Source organism: Syngnathoides biaculeatus, chromosome 9 (assembly GCF_019802595.1).
Source record: "Syngnathoides biaculeatus isolate LvHL_M chromosome 9, ASM1980259v1, whole genome shotgun sequence".
Classification (NCBI taxonomy): domain Eukaryota; kingdom Metazoa; phylum Chordata; class Actinopteri; order Syngnathiformes; family Syngnathidae; genus Syngnathoides; species Syngnathoides biaculeatus.
Window position 1 is genome coordinate 10,949,122 of NC_084648.1, and position 20,192 is coordinate 10,969,313.

At 40.5% G+C, this 20,192-nt stretch overlaps 1 protein-coding gene across 5 annotated transcripts in view; it reads left to right on the forward strand.

Moving 5' to 3' along the window:
• Positions 1-20,192, forward strand: part of cntln (centlein, centrosomal protein) — a 121,898-nt gene that overhangs the window by 17,365 nt on the left and 84,341 nt on the right. For all 5 annotated transcript variants that reach the window (XM_061829566.1, XM_061829568.1, XM_061829569.1 and 2 more), the window contains exons 9-11: positions 10,983-11,084; positions 14,121-14,240; positions 20,016-20,137. In XM_061829566.1, the coding sequence (XP_061685550.1) occupies positions 10,983-11,084; positions 14,121-14,240; positions 20,016-20,137 (344 nt within the window). The remainder of the gene's footprint in view (positions 1-10,982; positions 11,085-14,120; positions 14,241-20,015; positions 20,138-20,192) is intronic.

Consider the following 20,192-nt stretch of genomic DNA (forward strand, 5'->3'; position numbering starts at 1 on the left):
TACCAGCCACCATTTGAAATGGCCACGACTAGCCCCAAATAGTGTACTACGGTATAATCTAGTTTATAGTTAAAATGTATTTTTTTTTTAATTCTCCCAAATGTCAATTTCAATTTTTTTTTTCGATGGCGCAAAGGTTGAGAAACACTGCCTTAGAGGTTTTTTGGCTGCAAGCTAGTAACAGCCGAGACCAACTCCAACTGAAATGTATAATTGGAGTTTATAGGTGTGGAAGATGATACCAGATGCGTGTGTGTATGAGGTTGCAGTGGCGTGTGATAGCTCGCAATCTTTGAACCGTCACCCTGGGATGATAGAAGGCCTTGTAGTGTGATGAATACAACAGCCAAATGAAGTGGCAATTGGTGCCTAATGAGGTTGAGTTGCATTCTTTCTTTTTTTTTTGACCACACCAAGTCAGACTGAAGTCACACACACCCAACTACGACTGAACTTCGTAAAGATAACATTTGCGGCATCTGATTAATCTTCGTGGCTTGGCAAGCTGTCCTTGCTCTGTTTGAGTTGTTCAGTAATACCCAACCGACTGTCGCACATTACACTCCAAATGTTAAGTAGAAGCTGTTGACCTGCACCACTTTCCCTCATTCCCCACCGTATGTATAAATGGCTCGTTTAGCCAGCAATTAACTGCAGTACTGTATTTTTGCTGCCAGTAATTAATATGGTATTTAGAATAGATGCTGTGTGCCTATAGTTAGTATATACAGTGGATCCTTTAAAATGGAATACTCCTGGGCGTCCGTGGGTCAGTTGGTCGAGCAGGTTGACTAGTGACTGAAGGGTAGGCTTTGCACGGTCAGGATTTTTGGGGCCGATCAACGAGTTTAAAAAAATGCTAACCGATCGCTGATCTGATCACAACATGGCGCAATGAGTATTTAATTTACCTGTTCATTTACTGTATATACTTGTGTACAAATATACTGTATATTTACAATAAATGTATCTTTGTATATCTATGCCAATGAGGCATAGTGACACAACAAATTCATGGACTTCTATTAGATGACAATAAGTACATACAGCATTTCATGTATGTACTTTTTGTGGCACTTGTTTGTTAGGCCGCAGTGAGATTCTTTTATTTGACAAGTATGTGCCTTGGCCCCTTAAAGGTTGCAAATCACTGTTCTGCTCAGACCATGTATTCAACAGAATGGCAGCATGTTGACACACAACCACAGGCGCTAGCACCAGCTTGCAAGGCTATGTAACATTTTGATGACTGCTTGTGACCTGTGTCGTATTAAAATTACGTGAACATCCCTCAAATAAGCCTTACATGAATGTCCTTCCCTGTCTTGATCACCAGTGACCACCAACACGTTTTTTAACCCCCATTTTCTTCTTATAATATAGTCAAATGTACTTGTTGTCATTCTCACAATAATGAGTCTACCTGGTTGTAGTTGAGTTGACAAGATAAATCCCTATGAAAGTTAAAAAAAGAAACAGGATACGGTGGTATCAGAGTACAAGATCTTATTACAGTAATAGTAGTCTTACCTGGGCATTAATGTGTTTTCTCAGCCGTCTTGTTTCTCCCATGCCACCAACATTTTTTTCTTTTTTTAATAATTTTATTGGCTGTCAGACATTAACAGCTCTACGCCAAAAGACACCCATTCATTTCCCAAGTGGGTTATCCTCGGATTGATCGTGAGAGTGCTGGAGCCTTTCCCAGCTAACTTTGGGCGAAAGGCGGCCTACACCCTGAACTGGTCGCCAGTCATTCACAGGGCACATATCAACACCATCACTGAACGCTAATCGATCCCACGCTGCCCGCATTAAAGCCAGGTCTGTGTACCAGTACATCATCAGTGACTCCAAAAGACACCCGCGAAGGCTAAAAACAAACTTGCTTCTTTTTATTCAAACATACTGGGCACGTTGGCAATGCAGAGCAATTGTCTTTTGTGGAGCCATTGATCGGATTGGTGAATTATAACAAAACCGATCCGCATAAAATGCTCATTATTGGCCGATGGCACAATTCAAAACAGCGTAAAGTCTACTGAATGATCGGCAGTTCGACTCCCAGCTCACACTGTATACTGCCGAAGTGCCCCTAGTGAAGGTACTGAACCCTAAACTCCTCCCAGTGGGTCAAGCAGCACCTTGCATGGTGTAGTGAAAAACGTTACAGAAATGCACTTCATTCACACAGCTGTTCATACCTATGAGAAATATATGCAAATTACTCATAACGTTGCTCTTAATTGCTTTTGTGTTTAAACTTTGGGATATAAAGCTTTATTTACTGAACTTGTGTAGCTGTTGTTGTTTGCACTGGCTGTTTTGTTTCTTTAACTTTGGTACCTATTGACAGAAAAGCGACCAGGTAAACAGATCTGCTATCCCATGGCATAGCATTCAGTTGGGCGGGCGTTCTGTTTCCTACTCGGTGTGTTGTGTGTGTGTGTTTGGGTCTACGTGCGTGTGCACGCGTGAAAAGCATTGAATTAAAGGCGCGTGTGTGTTTGAGCATGTAATCGCAAATTCCGTAACAAGTTCCTTCGAAACACCTGTTAAATTCTAATGCTCAGGTTTTCGGGGCAGATGTGATTTTAAATTTAAATGTTTGGTTGGAAGTTACTGTCGGAGGTGATCAAAGTTCTGATCGCAACAGGAGCACAAGGCGGGGGAGACGCAGTGCTCATTTGAAAACAGGCCAGGGTGGCGGCTTTGAACACTCCACACATCCCACGGTGTTATTTTTTTTCTTCTCATTATTATCGTGTGGCTAGGATTAGGGAATAGAAGAGTAGAAAAACATCCATTGTGAGTTACATGTCCATGGTTACTTATGTTTATGCCAAGGTAATGACTAGTAAGGTAGACTATTATGAACATCTGTTTTTGTGCACTCTTGTATGAGGGACTAAGGAATCGTGGCAATCCCTGGCCTATACAAACTCATCATACTACTGCCTGCATATCTACAGTTATACAATCTTACCTTGTATACATCAGAAGTATGATGATCTGAAGTTCAACCAGAATTTTCTGGGAAAAATGTCTTCTTAGAAGTCAAACAAAACTTTAAAACATAATCTGAGTTCAGCAAGTCTCACGAGACCTAAGATCAGTGAGCATCTAAAGCACCAACTGCAAAGGTGTGTTTTGTTTTTCTGTGGCTTTTTTTTTTATTGATGCCACAGCACACATACATTTTTTTAAAAAAGCGTGACATTGACCATCCATTATCTGCTCCTCTTATCCTCATTTTAACCCAGTCATGGGCAGTGTCCCATTTTTGGGACATAATGATTTTCATGCATTTTATCCAGCAGTATATCAAAATATTTAAGTGTTTTAATCTGATTCTGATTCTGGTCTTTGGGATGATCTACTAAGATTGGGTTTTCTTGGTGTACCCTCTCACGGCCAGTGTCCCATTTTTGGGACGAGATTATAAATTAGTAAATCATATATATATATACTTATCATATATATATATACACATGTCATATATATCATATTATTTAGCATATAAACCATAAACGAAGAAGTGTTATTTCCTTGATTGTGGCCTGTTAGGAGACTTTTATCTCAATAAGGCAAAAAATTGCTACCCTGCTCATGAATGATTTAATCGAAAGTCAACAAGTGAATTTAGTACCTACCACATTTGTGTAGATTGATATTACAATACGTTCTTACATACAAGTTCGGGTTACATCACCACCAGAGAGAGCGAATTCAATTGGAAACCCAGAACCCCTCTGTAAGTAAATATACAGGGAAGTTTAAAAATATAGTTAGTTTAACATTAAGTACTTTTCTCTTACTGCCTGCTGACAGTGACAACTTCAAGCAATACTTAAATGGCATTTTTTGAAGGTTGAGTAGTCGGTGAGTTTTATTCAGTTTCATTGGTGAAATTTACATTACATTTGCATTATACATAGTTAAGAATGTTTGCCAGTACAGTTCATGAAGTTTTTCTAATGGCTTGGAATTCATTTCACATTTTCTTTCAAATCTGTTGAATTTCAACCAGGCAGTTGTGTTGCACTTGGAATTTCCACACGAAATTGCTGCTTAGCTAATCCATCGACAACACAGCATCATGTTTACCGTTGTAATTTTGTGGCTGTCTGTCAGTCGCTGCTCTGCGGTGATTAAAGAGAAACATTAGTGTAATCCGCAACAGACCCCTTTCTGGAATCTCCACCGAAGTAGATGAGTGATAATTTGCAGTCATTTCAATACTGGATGCTCGCCCATCAAATACATAAGAGAGGACATTTTATTGGCTTTCAGAAAGTTGTATTTGCTAGTTGTGTTCTGCTTTGTCTTTTACTGTTTTAATGACTCCAGTGCTTTGCATATAAATGTTATTGCAATTAAACTTTTTTTGGGTGCTATGGTAGCTAGAGATGACGCTCCTCTAAATCAAAAGTTAACCACTGTGAGCCGCAGGGATTAGTAAGTATTGTCCAGTCGTTGAGATCGACTGCTATTTGCTGCCACCGGGGTGAGCTCTCCGTTTCTACTACAGGCAGAGTTTATATTTTATGCACTTTGAGCATTTAATTCACTTAATTTACCACAAGAGAGAGCCTAGATCCACCACCTCTAGAAAGTCACTGCTCTAATTCACCTACTGTTTCTTCAATTTAAATAAGTCTCTTCTTTTGATCATCAATTAAGCATCTATGACATTGCTTTTTAAAAGAAAATCTTGGAAGATAATGTCATTCGGTTTTTGTTTTTTCTCGTTCTGACGAACAGTTTACCATCTGCTCCACTCCTTTAGCCTCACCTTCAGAATGTCCATAATAGCATGTTTAATGTAAATGTAATAGTCTGCCATTTCAACGCCATATATTTTCCGCATCTGCATTATTGTCGCTGCAAAAAAAAAATCAATTTCTCACACTAGTCTGATTTTTACGATTTCTTGGAAGTGTAAAACAATATAACAAAAGCCAAAACAATTTTTACATTCCCAGAAATAAATGAACAAAATCCCTTTCCTGCTGTTTCGTCTTTTATAGTTTGTTTCATCTTCTGTAAAAGTGTTTCGGCTTTAGTTACTTTGTTTGCCAAAATATAAGTGTGTTTTGGGTTTTGTTAATTTATTTTTCCCAAAATGTTAGTGTTTTGGAATGTATTCATTTTTCTGAAGTTTAAAAGTGTTTTGGCTTTTGATCATGTTTTCCTAAAATGCAAAACTTCAGGCCACCATAGTTTTTAAAAGATAACATTATCATTGTGAATTGTCATAAGAGGCAAAGCCACTTCCACGGCCAGAGACATTCTTAATGACATAGACTCCAGCGGTGCACTTTTACCAGCACAACCGCTCTCATTAGATGAGAATCGTAGCCCGTCCGCACAGCCCACCTCATTAAAGAAGCACAGCCATGTGCCGCCTTGGCTACATGGCGCTTGTTTAAGCACATATGCACTGGGGTCAAACAGACTGCGTGGGAGGACTCAGGGCTATGTGTACAGACACACACACACACACACACACACACACACACAAATATATACCCTGCTTACCTTCTACTCACTGTCCTTCTATAAAGTCCCTCTCCACACCACTTATCACAAACACTCATACATATATGCACACACTTATTCTTTGAAGAAGTACCCCTTGCATACCAAGTGTACCTCTCGGCCTGGTGGGGGGGGGGCCTTTACCACACAGCCCCCTGCCTCTAAGGCAGCATTTGCCCCAACTTTTTTTTTTTTTCTTGCCTCCGACCACTTCCATACACAGCTTGTTGGCCTCAAATTCAAGACATGAAAATATAAAAATCCTACCTAAAAATAAATAAATATCAAATTCTTTGTCAAAGAAATATTTTCTTTTTATTTGTTCTTTTGTCATTATAGCTCTAAACATATCACATCTATGTACAATTTGAAGTCTTCAATTAATTGCAATTTTGAGAAGTCAGAATACCCAAATGAAAGAAAAATCCAATAAGCTTGCTTGAAGCAGGTCTGGTAACCAATTCACTGTGATGCCACCTAGTAAATATCTGAATCCATCCTTCCATTTTCTATAGTGCATCCTCATTAAGGTCTCAAGTGAGCTGGAGTCTACCCCATCTGAGTTTAGAGTGAGAGGCAGGGTACACCCTGGACTGGTCATTGATTTATTGCAGGGCAAATACAGAAATAGACAATGATTAATACTCACATTGATGGCTATGGACAATTTAGTGTTATCACTGAACCTGACGGGCGTGTTTTTGTAATGTGGGAGGACACACTGGAGTACCCAAAAAAAACACCACCACACAAACAGGTGCTACATGCAAATGCTACACAGAAGCTCTGGGTCCAAGGTTTGAGCCCAGAGCCTCTCAAATGTGACACAGATGACATATCTACGCTGCTGTCTCATGTATGTAAATTAAATAAGGTTATCATGTCAGTGCAGCCTGGTACAAAATGATCCTTTGGCTTCGTACTGGAGACGCTTGTTAGCCTGCCCAATCACATCTTAAAATGTCATCCCTAAGCAGATGATGGCGTGCATATTATTGAATGCAAGTATCTCTGTGTGTGTGTTTGTGTGTGTGTGTGTCTGTGTGTGTGTGTGTGTGTGTGTGTGTGTGTGGCGGGAGGCCCCTCCCGACTTTAGTCACCGTGTAATTAACAGTGATCAGATTTGTTTTGTGGCATAAATGGCACACGGGTAGAACATTAGGTCTGGCAACTCTCATTCTGCATTCAGTTCAAGGGCTCGGCAGCAGACTGGTCATGGGCTTCGGGGAGAGCAATTGCAAGCCTCCCTCCATATGGTCGAGGCTCGCCAGCAAGGCCCGCGAGTCCCAGACAAGTTCCCCCAAGAACCAAATCGTGTTTGGTAATTACCAATGCAGGCTTTTTTTTCTCTTCTTATCTCTCTTCAACATATTCCACCCCATTCCTCTGCCGCCCACTTATATTTGGTGTCTTGTTTTTATATGCGTGCTCTTTTCTCCTTCACACTCATTCCAAATCTATTGTTTTCAACTAATGACATCATTATTATGATCCCTTTACATCAAAGCTCTTCTTTTTATCTTAAACTGTAAAATCAATATGGGGAGTGTTATATATTTTTAGAATCTATTAGAATGTCTTCACTGTTTCTGTTGTACACTTAACTGTGCAGTGGAAGGTAATTAAAAGCTCTATATAGAGGCGTAGCATAACTTGAAAAAAAAGTACAAAAAGCAATGAATGAGCCCTCATTTACAGGGTCCATCTTCTACCACTTTTCTGGATCAGGTCTTGGGGGCAGTAGCTTTAGCAGGGATTGCCCAGACTTACCTTTCCCCAGCCACTTCATCCAGCTCTTCCAGAGGGATCCTGAGGCGTTCCCAGGCCAGCCAAGAGACGTAGTCTCTCCAGTGTGTCCTAGGTTGTCCCTGGGCACTCTTTCCTGTGGGATATGCCAGGAACATCTCACCAGGAAAGAGTACGGGAGCCATCTAAATCAGATGCCCCAGCCACCTTATCTGGCTCCTCTCAATGCGGCGTAGTACCGGCTCGACTCTGAGCCACTCCCGGATGACCAAGCTTCTCACCCAATCTCTAAGAGAGAGCCCCGACACCCTGCGGAGGAAATGCATTTCGACTGCTTGTATTCGGGATCTTGTTCTTTCTTTCAGTCACGACCTAGAGCTCGTGACCATAGGTGAAGTTAGGAATGTAGATCGACGGGTAAATTGAGAGCTTTGCTTTTCGACTTAGCTCCTTCTTGACCAAAACGGACCAATACAAAGCCCGTATCAATGCAGATTCTGCACCGATCCGCATGTCGAGCTCTCGCTCCATTCTTCCCTCACTCATGAACAAGACCCCAAGATACATGAACTCCTTCACTTGGGACAGGATCTTATCCCCTACCCGGAGAGGGCATGCCACCCTTTTCCGACTGAAGACCATGGTCTCCAATTTGAAGGGGCTGCTTCTCATCCCAGCCGCTTCACACTTGGCTGCAAACATTGCCAGTCAGTATTGGAGATCATGGCTTAATGAAGCCAACAGAACCACATCATCTGCAAAGAGCATAGATGCAATACTCAAGCTACCGAACCAGACCAACCCTCACTGTAAACAAGTCCGACTTACTACCAGCAATGTAAACCAAACTCTAACACCGGTTGTACATTACACAAAGTAACTGCTGTGCACATCTTAACCTTTGTGGGGCGGTGTGCTGCACGCAATGAGATGCATCTGAAGTAACAAAGGAAGTAGAAGTTGCATTTGAATTTTATTGAATTTTTCAGAGTTTGAAGAATATATGAAGAGTATTTTTTTATTTCCCCTTTGTATGTTTATACAGTGTTTGTGTACAATTATTATTTTATTTTTTAAACAAGTGCCATGAGTTTAGTGGTAATTTATATTAGCTTATCAATGATAATGTTTTATTCAGTGTGTTAGTTTTGAGCGAAATGATTTTGATGAACAACGTCTGTGACGTATTTTAACAATCTATAGGTGTAAATATCTGTTTAGTAATACGGTGAACTTCAACTGAAGTGTGGAAAAACTTAATGCATGTAACATTGCCACCTTCTTTATTGATTCTGCAGCAAAATTAAACAATTCATCTGGTCATTTCGGTCTTTTTGTTCCACGGTCACCATTGTTGTTGCTTTGTCCTTGTTACAGAAAGGAACGTAATAACGGCTATAGGAAATGACTAAAAAGTGCTGAGGAAACTCCACACTGTTGCATACTAGCCAATACCAGCCGTAGTGACACCTCTGACTTGGAGAAGAACTGGAGCACATTTTCAAAACGCATGGATTGCACTCGAGTATAAAAGCAAACTACTTTCGTGAGAGCCGCAGTGATGTCAGTGCACGCCACACGTGCAAGGATAAAGAGGCTTTTACTTGTTACTCCCTTGTTATGTTACCACTTAGCAACCCGTTGTTGTGATCGCGTAGGCTTCGCATCCCATTCAGGCTGTGCTGGATAGAAGTGCTCGAGCATAGCGAGGAAAGTATTGGTTGTATAAGAGTGGTAAAATCAGAAATTTTAGATCAAGTCTGATATGCTCCTCCCCGATATCGACCAATTTCCAATCTCAAAGATCAGATTGGGACATGCCTAGGAATGGCTGAGTTGCACGTGACGCCATGCTTGTTCATCCAGATACTTGACTGCCATTGTTGCACATCTCCTGTGGGATGTGCCGGGAACATCTCATCTTTTGTCATCATGCCACATTTTTGTTGTCTACGGATGTGGAAATTGCGGAAAGAGAGACAACATTGGGAAGCGATTTCGCCGTGTTCAAAAGATCAGATTGCATGAAGGAGAAGATACAATAGGGTTATCAAAAAAACGGCAACAAAAGTGGCTTGCAAATATACAACGTGCTTATCTGAGCAAAGCTCGAGTACACAAGGCAAATTATTTGAAGGTCTGTTCTGATCATTTTGTGCATTTCTAATGTCCGGATATTCTACTTCAGGCAAATCTTTCAGATCCTTTGAAAGTACATCATTGGGGAGAGTATATAGATCGGTATCTTGGCTGAGGTTGAGCTTCTGTACATATCTAGCTTTGGCGACATCATTGAGTGAATTAAAGTAGGCAGAAAACATCTGCCGTTCGCCACTTACACATGGGTCTGTGGACATTGCCATGGTGATGTCGTCTGCAACACCTAGCTTGCCTGTAGAAATTATCACGTGATTGCAACACAAGCATACTGTATGTAAAACTGAAAGTCAGGAAAACTGCTCATTTATTGAAAACTCCTAAGAAACTAGTAATGAGAGAGAACAGAGGTTTTTGCAGGCACAAACTGCCTACTGGCATTTAATGGGTATTGCACTATAAAAACACCCTCCAAATTGCTTAACATGGCCCTGCTCAAAAAAGTGCCTGTCCACCATTCTTCTGTGAAAGTGATATATAATCGTAGCAGGTACGCTAGTATGGCCGTCGTCCATTAAATTAGGCCCCAGATAATTTGGCCAAGCCCACTTTTGACAGGGCGATTTAATAAAACATGAATAAACTCCTCCTCGGTAATAATTTATCATCTACCTTACCACTCAGCCCGTTTGCTTAAAGTGTATTACTCCAGTTAATAAGATGGCATATGTCTGATAATGTTATCGCAGCCATGTTGGAGGGAAGGAAAAAGGTGATGACACCCTTTTCTGTTCAAGAGTAAGACACAGTTGCAAAGGTCCCTCCTTGTCAGGAGCTGGCGGTGTCGACAGCAGCTGGAATTCATTCCCCCCGTTTTACACCTTCGTGTCACAAGGTTTTAGCAAAGGTGTAAAGATGTCTGCAAATGTCAAGTTTAAAGTGCCAGGTGCCACTTTTCTACAAATCTCATTTTCTTGGTACTTTTTCTGTTCTCGAAGTTGTGGATGGTAGCTAATCTTGCACAAACCAGTTAAATGTTCACATTTTCCAACTTAAAATAAAAGTCACCATGTTCTAATGGGAGGAACTAAGAAGTCTTTAGTACCCTGGTGTCAAACTTTAGGCCACGAGGGCCACGTCTGCCCTGCTCATTACATGTAGCCCGCAAAGTAAAAGTGTGTCAACTTATATGATTTCTGCTAAAATGTCCCTCAGGTTCAAATTCTTATATGTAATAAATAATCATGTGAACTTTTCTTATCAAAACTCCCTTTACGGTTATTTGAAAAATAGTTGAACAAACTATAATGCAATTTCAAAACTAGTTATGTATCAAGCTGTTGTGTACAATATTTTGGAATTCTATGATAAGGCAGTTAAACAAAAAGCTTGTGGGCATTTCGAACAGGATTTAGTTACAAAAGGCGCTGACGGCCATTTACAGGGCACAGTGCCTGTTGAGCTGATACACAGACTGCTGGACTGTCACTCAACGGCACTCTTTAAAAAAAAAAAAAAAAAAGAAGCTTTTCTCATTACTTTTCAATGGCAGGCCACATACTTTCTCATTTAACACTCCTACTTGACTTTCCTTACAGGTGCCTGTGTCTGCGCAGGCAGTTGCTGAATCTCGCAGGCTTCGTCGTGAGCGTTCAGAGGAGAAGGCCCTTCACTACATCTCTCCTGTCAGCAGGCAGCAGGTGGGTCAGCGTCTCCACAGTTTACGCTTTTAGCCAGCTCGAAAGGCGCGTGTGCAAGGAGCTTACATGCCCGCACTTCATGAAAATTACCAGGCTGCGTCAGATCAAAGCCACAGAAGCGACACGAAGGCAGTGGTGTGTTGAGTCATGTGATTCATTAGACCCTTCCTCTGCCAACCTTTTTGTCCTCAACACACACTTACACATGCACACCTCCTGTGATCAGGCCTGGCGTGTGCTGCTGGTTTCACGCATGCCTTGGGCCCAGGCACTGGCTGATTTACCGCTTCAACGGGACATTATGAACACCAAGACAAGCTTTTGATCTTCTCGCTATTCATACTCTTTAAGTTTGGCAGGTTTCTAGATGGTCTCACTCGCACAACGAAAGCTGGCCTGAAGAGACGTTGTTTGATTTCTACCACTGTCCTCATTAAAGCTTCAGCGGGAGGGCCTCTGTTCTTTTTCTGTACACGTGTAATGCAATTATTTTGCACAAAATGCTTTAATGATATTGATGTCATTCAATGTGCTTTCCTGGTTGCTGACTTGTTTGTTTGCCTCAGGACACGCTTGCACATTATGGAACATTGTTGTTGGCACGTAATTATCATTAAGTTGGTGATTTGTATCCCGTTTGCTTTAACATAACCGGGACTACAAGTATATGTATATTGTATGTTTTATTCCTAAAATGAATAGCGTGGATGTGATATTAATCGATAAAAGTAAATCAATATACATGCCTTGTGATTTCTAATCCTTTTTACTCCACGTATTAATCTTTAAAGGTAAATTAATATCCACACCTTATGATTTCTAATGCTTTGTTACTCCACGTAGTGATGTAAATGGGCTCAAGTAGATTGTATATGTGCCTTGTTGTTTTACAGACATAATAGCTAATCCAGTGCTTATCAGACTGAAAGATTTAATTTGAAAATTAAATTGTTAAATTTGTAAAAAAAAAAAAAAGTTTTTGAGGAAGTAAATTATGGGTTTTAGTAACAGAGCACTTGGCTTACCGATACTGAAACTGTATATTTTTATACACTAGTGTTTGTATGGTTGTGTACAACATTTTTGTTCTTTGCGCAAGTTGAACAAAGTTGTGCTTTGAGTGCTCCAGATGAACACGCGACATTTTGCTGAAATCATAAAGAAGCCCATTGATAACCGTGGCCTCTGTCTCTGAGAGATGTGGAGGAAATGTGAAGGGAGGCGAGAAGGTGTCTCTTAAATGTTTCTTCCTGGAACCCCACATCAGCCAATTTTTTATACACGCTCAGAATAGAGGCTGTTTTTAAATGTGTTTTTCACATCTTGCACTCCTCGGTATCCTCTGTGCGTCTGTTGTACTTCTATGTTTGGGGAGACATTAGCAGGTGCAACACGCTGGTCAGGTCGTGGCCGCCAACTAGCTGCACAACTGATGTAGACCATGGCGGCGTCTTTGCTTTTAATCATCATCTTATTCTCGCCGCAGTACTCTGGCTCTTTTTCTGTGTCAAAGAATTCTGGACAAAATAGGAAATACCATCTTTGGAAAATTCCCATTTTGTAGTTTACAAAATATCTTACCTACTGTACCATGAGCTTTTAAATCTGGCGTTGTCGGTACAGTCCATATTACAGTACTAGTACAATATATTATGACTATACAGAGATGCACCAATCACCTATTCAGACAGATGAATTCTGAACAATCTACTAATCCTTTATAATCCTGTTACTAATGATGGCCCTTGAACCTTTTACCGCTCTGAAAGCTGTGAGTTTAACTACCAGTGCTGATTATCCTCCTAAAATGCATTGCGAAACGTTGAGATATTTTTTTATTTTTATTTTTTTTCATTTTAGCTTCATCATTGGTCTTTTTCGGTAGATCTGGGATTCCTCTTCTGGCCATTGGGTTTCACCCCCTGACGTACACGCAGGGTCAGGGCAATTGGCACATCTCGCATCAAGAATATGCTGATCAATCTGCTAATTAGTTGTGTGGAGCCATTCAGGCCGAGTTAAAGCACACATGGTTGGCACTCGAGCAGACACAACGATGGAATGAAGACCACCAGGTCGCTGGAGTCGACCGTCGCACATTCCCACACACATACGCCTCCAGAGTGGGTTTGAATGTGTAATTTAGGATAAACTGCTACAGCGTTTGGTTCAGAAACGGCCATCGGAGCTGGAATTAATGATCTGCCATTTTATCCAGCACTCTTCGTCTTTGCACTTCACACGCACTCCAGCTCAAGGACTGCTGTGTGCTTATACGGTCTGCATTTTTTTTTTTTTTTTTTTTTTTGCCCGCCATCTGGTCAGGCCTCCTGGGCTCCACAGGGCGCCTCCCATCGTCTCCTATTCATATTCCAGTAGCATATTGTTCCCACTGCTTTTTTTTTTTTTTTCATCCTACAGGACCTTTATTTTTTTATGTTAGAAAGGAGGCTGGTGAACAAACTACCCCCCCACACATGCACACACACACACACACACACACACACACTCACACCCAACTCACCCCGCTCCCTGCTAATCGGTTGTCCTATCAAGTGTAACCTGGAGGCCCCTAGTAGAGCAATTAGAGCGACCTCCCTGCCCACCTCTTGTAATGAAGCCCAGCACATTCTGGAATCTATAGCCCCTTTAGTCTCCCCTAATGGGACATCATTATTGTCAAAGAAACAATGTAAATGGAAATGAACATACTCATTAGCCAGTCGCAGAGAAACCTTTGCCGTTCTTTCACACACGCACACAAACTGAACTTTTCTCCCTTCAGTTTACGCAGCCTGGTGCCCCAGCATGCTTTTATTCCTCTGGTAGCCTGTTTGTTTTTGTGAACATCTGTGTGTTCCAAAGTCAGCATTGCAGGGTTTTTGTTTTTGTTTTTTGTCAAGGTGAAGAGTGAGCGATCGGGATTTTTTAATTTTTTTTGGCGGGGGCATTCACTCAGTATCTACAGTACAGATGTTAATTGTTATACTGTTATAAGATTATGCTCTCGACATAGTGCCTCTCTCCGTTTCCCAGGATGCACCTCTGCAGCGATCCCGATCTCTGTCCCCAGCTGGCAGTGCAAAGCTTCATAGTGAGGGAAGAAAAGGAGCACAACAAAGAATTCAAGACCTTGAAGACTTGCTCCGTTTGAAGGTAAACTAGCAAATGTTGATGAAAATCCATAACACTTCAGGATTTGTGCAGTGGGAGATCTAAATATGATGCCCACCCGACAGTTTATTCAATTTAAAAACAGATACAAATTTCATTCCCAAAAAAAAGTCTACTCTCACCTGTAACTATCACCATTGACTACGCTAATGCGATACTGCCGCCATCTACAATGTTTTATGTATTTTTTAATTTCTAGTACGGTGTGTAACTGTAAAGAGTTGTATGACTTATGAATGTTAAAATATTAAAAACCTGCGCAATTGATAAAGGCTTTGTGATGGCCACAGTTTAAAATTTGATATTCGGAAGTCTACCGGCGTCCAGGACCCACTATCATTTTGGTGCCTCCCAAGAAAGACGTGTCAGGAGCTATTGTCAGTAAGTAACTTTGACTTTTGTAAAATTCACTGGTATATAGCGGAGTCCAGCGCAAGACCTGAAACGGGAAAGTTTTGATTATGTGGCCGGTGGCTCACTTATTGACGCTTGATTACAGCTATCAGCTCCACAAGGTGGGAATCTCTGCAGCTCAGTAACTGTCACCATCTTAAAAGGTTCAATTGCGATCCCTCCGTGACCTTCGCTCACAAAAGTGCTATCGAGACACAGTCGGCGTGTGTGTAGACACTGAAGCAGCGGGAGGTAACGACTACACTTGTCCAAAGTGAAAATAATCTGTGCTTCGCTGAACAAATCAGTTTTATTGCTCATTTCACCCAAAATTTTTGATGCAATTTTGTTCATCCCGACTTCATGCTTTCCCTTTGAGTTAAAATTTAACTTTACACTTGTTTTAATTGGGCAACTTTGAATACTTAAGTGCTTTTTAGCTGTCTTTTATTGCACACACAGCACAGTTTTGCTCCCCCTTCGAGGACGACTTTCTTTTGGTGGGCGAAAGTAGGCTTTAAAACCCGTGTTAAGGGTTCACAAGTAATTATCAACATTCTATACACTGGCACCAATCCCTTGAGGTTGTAAAATTTGTAATTCAGCCAACATTTTCTTTAAAAAGTCGGAGAGCGTTAACGGATTAACATTGAGTTTATTTAGCTTGTTCATATCCTTTTGAAGCTTTAAGAACGTAAGGGGTGACTAAGAATGTTCATCAGAACTAAGCACTAAGACTCCCACCATACAAAGAAACCTTATCAAAGCTTATTTTATTTTGTTTTACTTGGGTGAAATTCTTTTTACAATTTTCAATTGGGATGTATCATGCTGGATGTATTTTTCATTAAAGGTATGACTAAAAAGTCTTCAAAACTCTGCAATGTTACTTAATATGGACATACTGTAGGGAAAATTCATTTTCCAGTTGCTCATATAAAAAGATGGTGCTCTGGATTCTCTGCCAAGCTATCAAGGAAAAATCAAACAAATACATTTACAAATACCCCGCTCCCAACCCCCACTCCATTTCGGTCTATCTAGTTCTTATACCCCCACAAATAACAGTTTCACATTACTGGTATTCCCGTTTATTTCACTGAGGAATAATAATTACGCGGCACGGTGGGGGAAGTGGTTAGAGTGTTGGCCTCACAGTTCTGAGGACTGGGGTTCACATTGATTAATGCTTGACATATTTTTCTTAATGAAGTACAAAAGGACAATTTCATATACTGTAGATGGAGCGTAATTGCACCTCCTTAACTTAACCACATAGGTCCTACCCTGGAGCAGTCCTCGTCTTCACCTCTCTCTATCCTTTTCGTCTTTTGGGTTGACCGGCGAGTGAGTGATTAAGCAGAGGTCATCTTACTTTAGAACACAATCCCTGAATGTAGTAGGCATCATTTTCTTGTCAGATCTGAAGTGTCTGACTTAATATCACTCGCAGGCACCTAAGCGGACAGCGATGCTCAGCTTGGATTCAGACGACACGCATGACTGTCTTAGTTAATGGTGCCATTTACGTATCTGCCGCATGAGGAACGTTTCGTGAAGGAATGCACAGTGAGTTAAAAACTGACAAGTCAAATGCAGGGCTGACTGCATTTTTAATGGCTTGAGTGCATATTGGCAGCGGTTACATGCATTTTTTTTTTTTTATTCAGTTTTCCTTGGATTAGGGCTCGTCAATTAAAAGTTAAGCCCGTCCAAATTTCTTCAAGATCAGATCTGAAGCAACATGCTGTATAGCAAGTAATATAAATATTCACATAAAATAAATGAACATTACATTGACTTTTTTTATTGAATTGAGTTTTTTACATGAATGTTGAGCTATAGTAAATAGCCCAAAAAAGAAAAATCGTTAAAAACAAAAAAAGAACGAGCTCGATGCATTCTTTTGCAATAAACTACATTTTCCAACATAAGTAGGACCTAAACAATAACTACTTTGTTCCCAGTAAGATTAAAAAATCATCTAAATATTGGAATCTATAGAAGCACATTTTTTCCAAATTAAAAATGACAAAATATTATAAACTAAATATTTTTTAAAATAAAGACGCCTCCATAAATTGGATCCAAACAATCTGAAGTGATGATAATTTAATGAAAAAAAATGTTGCAAAATTAATCTGTCATTATTAACAGCTAAACAGCAATTTTCTTTGCAGTTGTCTACATTTAAAGCACAACATTGTCTTTTATACTGTGAACTCCGCTCACCACCTGTCTGCCTCGCAAACATCCATTTTCTCTACTCACAAACCTTACTATCATAAATGTCTAAAAATGAGTACATTACAGTAGCTCTTGGCCATATAAAGTTGACACACTCTTGCCTTCACAGGGTCATGCCTGGGCCAGTTGAAGATGAAAAGTATCACGTGTGTATCATGGAGGGCTCTATGAGTGTTGTGTGGATGTCAGTTGATCAATTACTGGTATGTGGTGCTGTGACATTTTTGTTTATTATGGTGACAAACCAAATAATTTGTTAAAGCTGAAACCGATATTACCTGGTAAGCCTTGTGTGTTCACTTTTGTGCCTCCAACTAGAACAAATGCACTTGAGGATTGCAAAATATAGAGTAGTAACATATTACAATAAAGTACAGAAAAATGTAATCAGGACAGCTCATAAATGTAGATTCAAAAATAAATTAAAGCAAGGCATAACTTTCAAACTTGTACAGCAAGTTGATGTATCAATGAACTGTCATTGTTGTGGTCATTGTTTCAGGAGGTGCCTTTATTTAATGGAAATGTAGTTTCTTGTCTGTACATTTAAAATTTTCTGTAAATTACAGTGTTTTAATTTGTACCTAAAGAATACACGAATAGTCTTCAGTGGTGAAAAACTTGAAGGTGATCTTGGGTTTTTGTACTATAGGAAAATGAACACAAATCATTTCAAATGCTTTTCCACCATAAATGTGACCTATATCTTCTGCAACTCAATTGTGGGGAAAATGAAATCTTTTTAAAAGGGGAGGTTTAAAAAAAAAAAAAAAAAAAAAAAACAGGAATGCGGTGGTTCTTATATCAGGGGTTGTGGCTGCATTCAGAGTCGAAACCCATGATGAATTTACACACCTGCTACCATTTTAAAATGCTTCTAATTAATCCCAAATTAAATTAATCTCAACTATGGTTTTCCTGACATTGAAAAGCTTTTGAAATGATTTGTCAGTCTCATTTTTTTATACAGTATCGCCCAAAAAACAGGCAACCCAACATGGGTTTGTAGATTTTTTTTCATTTTTGTTTTTATTTTTATACACTGTATTAAGGCGGTTATTGATGACCTCTGGTCTAGATCTCCTGTTAAAAAGTCATATCGCTGTAAAGTGACCTTGCCTCCAGCCTCTTGCACTCTAGGCTGCGTCTTCTCAAGTCGGTCTTTCGACCAGAATGTCTTTCAAATTGGGATCGCCCGGCTCTGCCATTGACATGTTGACCTTAGCAACTAACGGCGGTGGGGCGGCAAACAAACAGCAATCCTCATTGTCTTCACTTTAAAGCAAACAGTGGCTTGTTGCCGTGTAATTATTTTTCAGCTTGAGAACGTCCAACACACGGGCTGCGTATTGATTTGTGGGCAAGGGGCTGTGGCCTGATAACAGAGTCGGTCCGCCCATGGGAAGTTCTTTAAGAAGCCTGGGAATCCATGATGTGGCTAATGCCCTGCCACTTGTTCCATCCTCCTGTGCGTCATCTCCCCCTGGTCGCTCTACCGCCAGTTAGTAGCACTGCCCCGGCCGTGGACCCTTTCATTAGAGCCTTGTTTTTGAGAGGTTGCGGGCTGCTTGAAGGGGCAGAGGATGTCTTGCAGATGTCCTCTGTGAATAATCCACACTAGGGAAAATCCATACTTGTCATTGGCAGTCTCTGTGTTGGCGTGCGCGTGTGTTTGTGTCTGCACTCGCTGTCCGGTGCATGTTTGTGTGCACTCTCTGTTCTCTTTGTCCTTGTTAATAATAACAGGGCTGAGGGCTCGCATTTCCCTCTCTGCAGGGCAGCCGTGTCATATCAGCAGTAAACAAGCTCTTTCCCTTCAGAAACACAACTCTCCCAAGCCCTGGCCACTCGAGCAGAAACTTAAACCCCCCTCGCCCCATTCCCCTCAAATCCACCAACCTCGCCCCCTCTTCCTTTCAGATTCCTCTTTCTTCTCGTTCTAATTTCTCTGTTTTCACCAGATGCAGCTCTCTCCTTTCACTCGCAACCCTCTGTTCGTCCTGTCCACTGAAAATGTTTTCTCGCTCGGCCTCACTGTTAAGGTCAGACCCGAGGAAGCAGGGAGGGCCTCTCCTGACAGGAAAAAATCCATATGTTGTCTTCTCTTACTCCTCCTTTTTAAATCAGGAGTCCGATCTCGCTGTGTTTTAAAAGCTGTCAACTGTAGTGCTAACAACGCAGTCGACTGTGCAGTGTGAGCTCACCAGTCTTATAGTTTAAGTACAGTGGAACCGCTGAAATCTGACATAATCGCGCTGGTTGATTTTCAAGTTGTTCAGATTTTTTTTTTTTTTTTTTTTTTTAAGGAGGGGATTGAATTCATTTTTTCCTAATTCAAATTTTTGTAACCCATTTATTACCTTTGCAAACCATGTTTTAATATTTTAAAATTCACGTCATACGTTTAACGAGTAGTTAACCACTTCATATTTAGTCAAGGTAAAAGTGATCATGATTTAAACACACCTGTAGCCTGACAGACACGAAATGGAAATGAAAAGGAATGTGTTTGCAGGGGAAGAGATACTGGACTTAAAAATTCCTTGATTACGTGCCATGTGATACATGTATCTTGATGTTGATGCCTTACAGTTCTGAGGTTCTCTGTTCAAATCCTCCTCAAATCCTGGACTTCCTGTGTGGAGTTTCCAAGTTCTCTCTTTACTTGTGTGGGTTTTCCCCAACTAATTCCACCCACATTCCGTAAAACATGCAGTTTAGGTTATTTCATTTTAAATACTCTTGATTGTTCATAGACGTGAATGGTTGTCTGTATTTACTCTACAATCGACTGGTTGTTTGACCAATCTAAGATGTACCCAACTGTACCCAGCTAGCCTCCTGCTCACAGAAAACTTTGAGGCCAAGTGTCATTGAAATTGAATTATAAACATCATTCTGGTCTTTTGATTCAAATATCAGTATCACAAATGGTTTTTCATTTGGCATCAAAACAGTTAATTCCTAAAACAATATACTGTATAGAGTTCTCTATTTTCCAGCCAGTTCCATGGAGCTGTTGTGAGATCTCGATTCAGTTCTATACAGAATTGTTTTAATGACAAAGTACACTTTGCTTTAATTTTTCAATAAATGCGTACTGCATGTTCCTTACAGACAGAAGAGAATGAAGAACTGAGAAGGGCTCACGACAGAAGACGTGAACGTCTATTTTTGGTACAGAAGAACTACAAAGCTGTCAAAAACCAGCTAAAAGCAGTGGAAAAAGCAAATGACATGTATGTACAATGTTTTCATATTTTTATAAATGAAATGATGTATGTTGCGACAGTA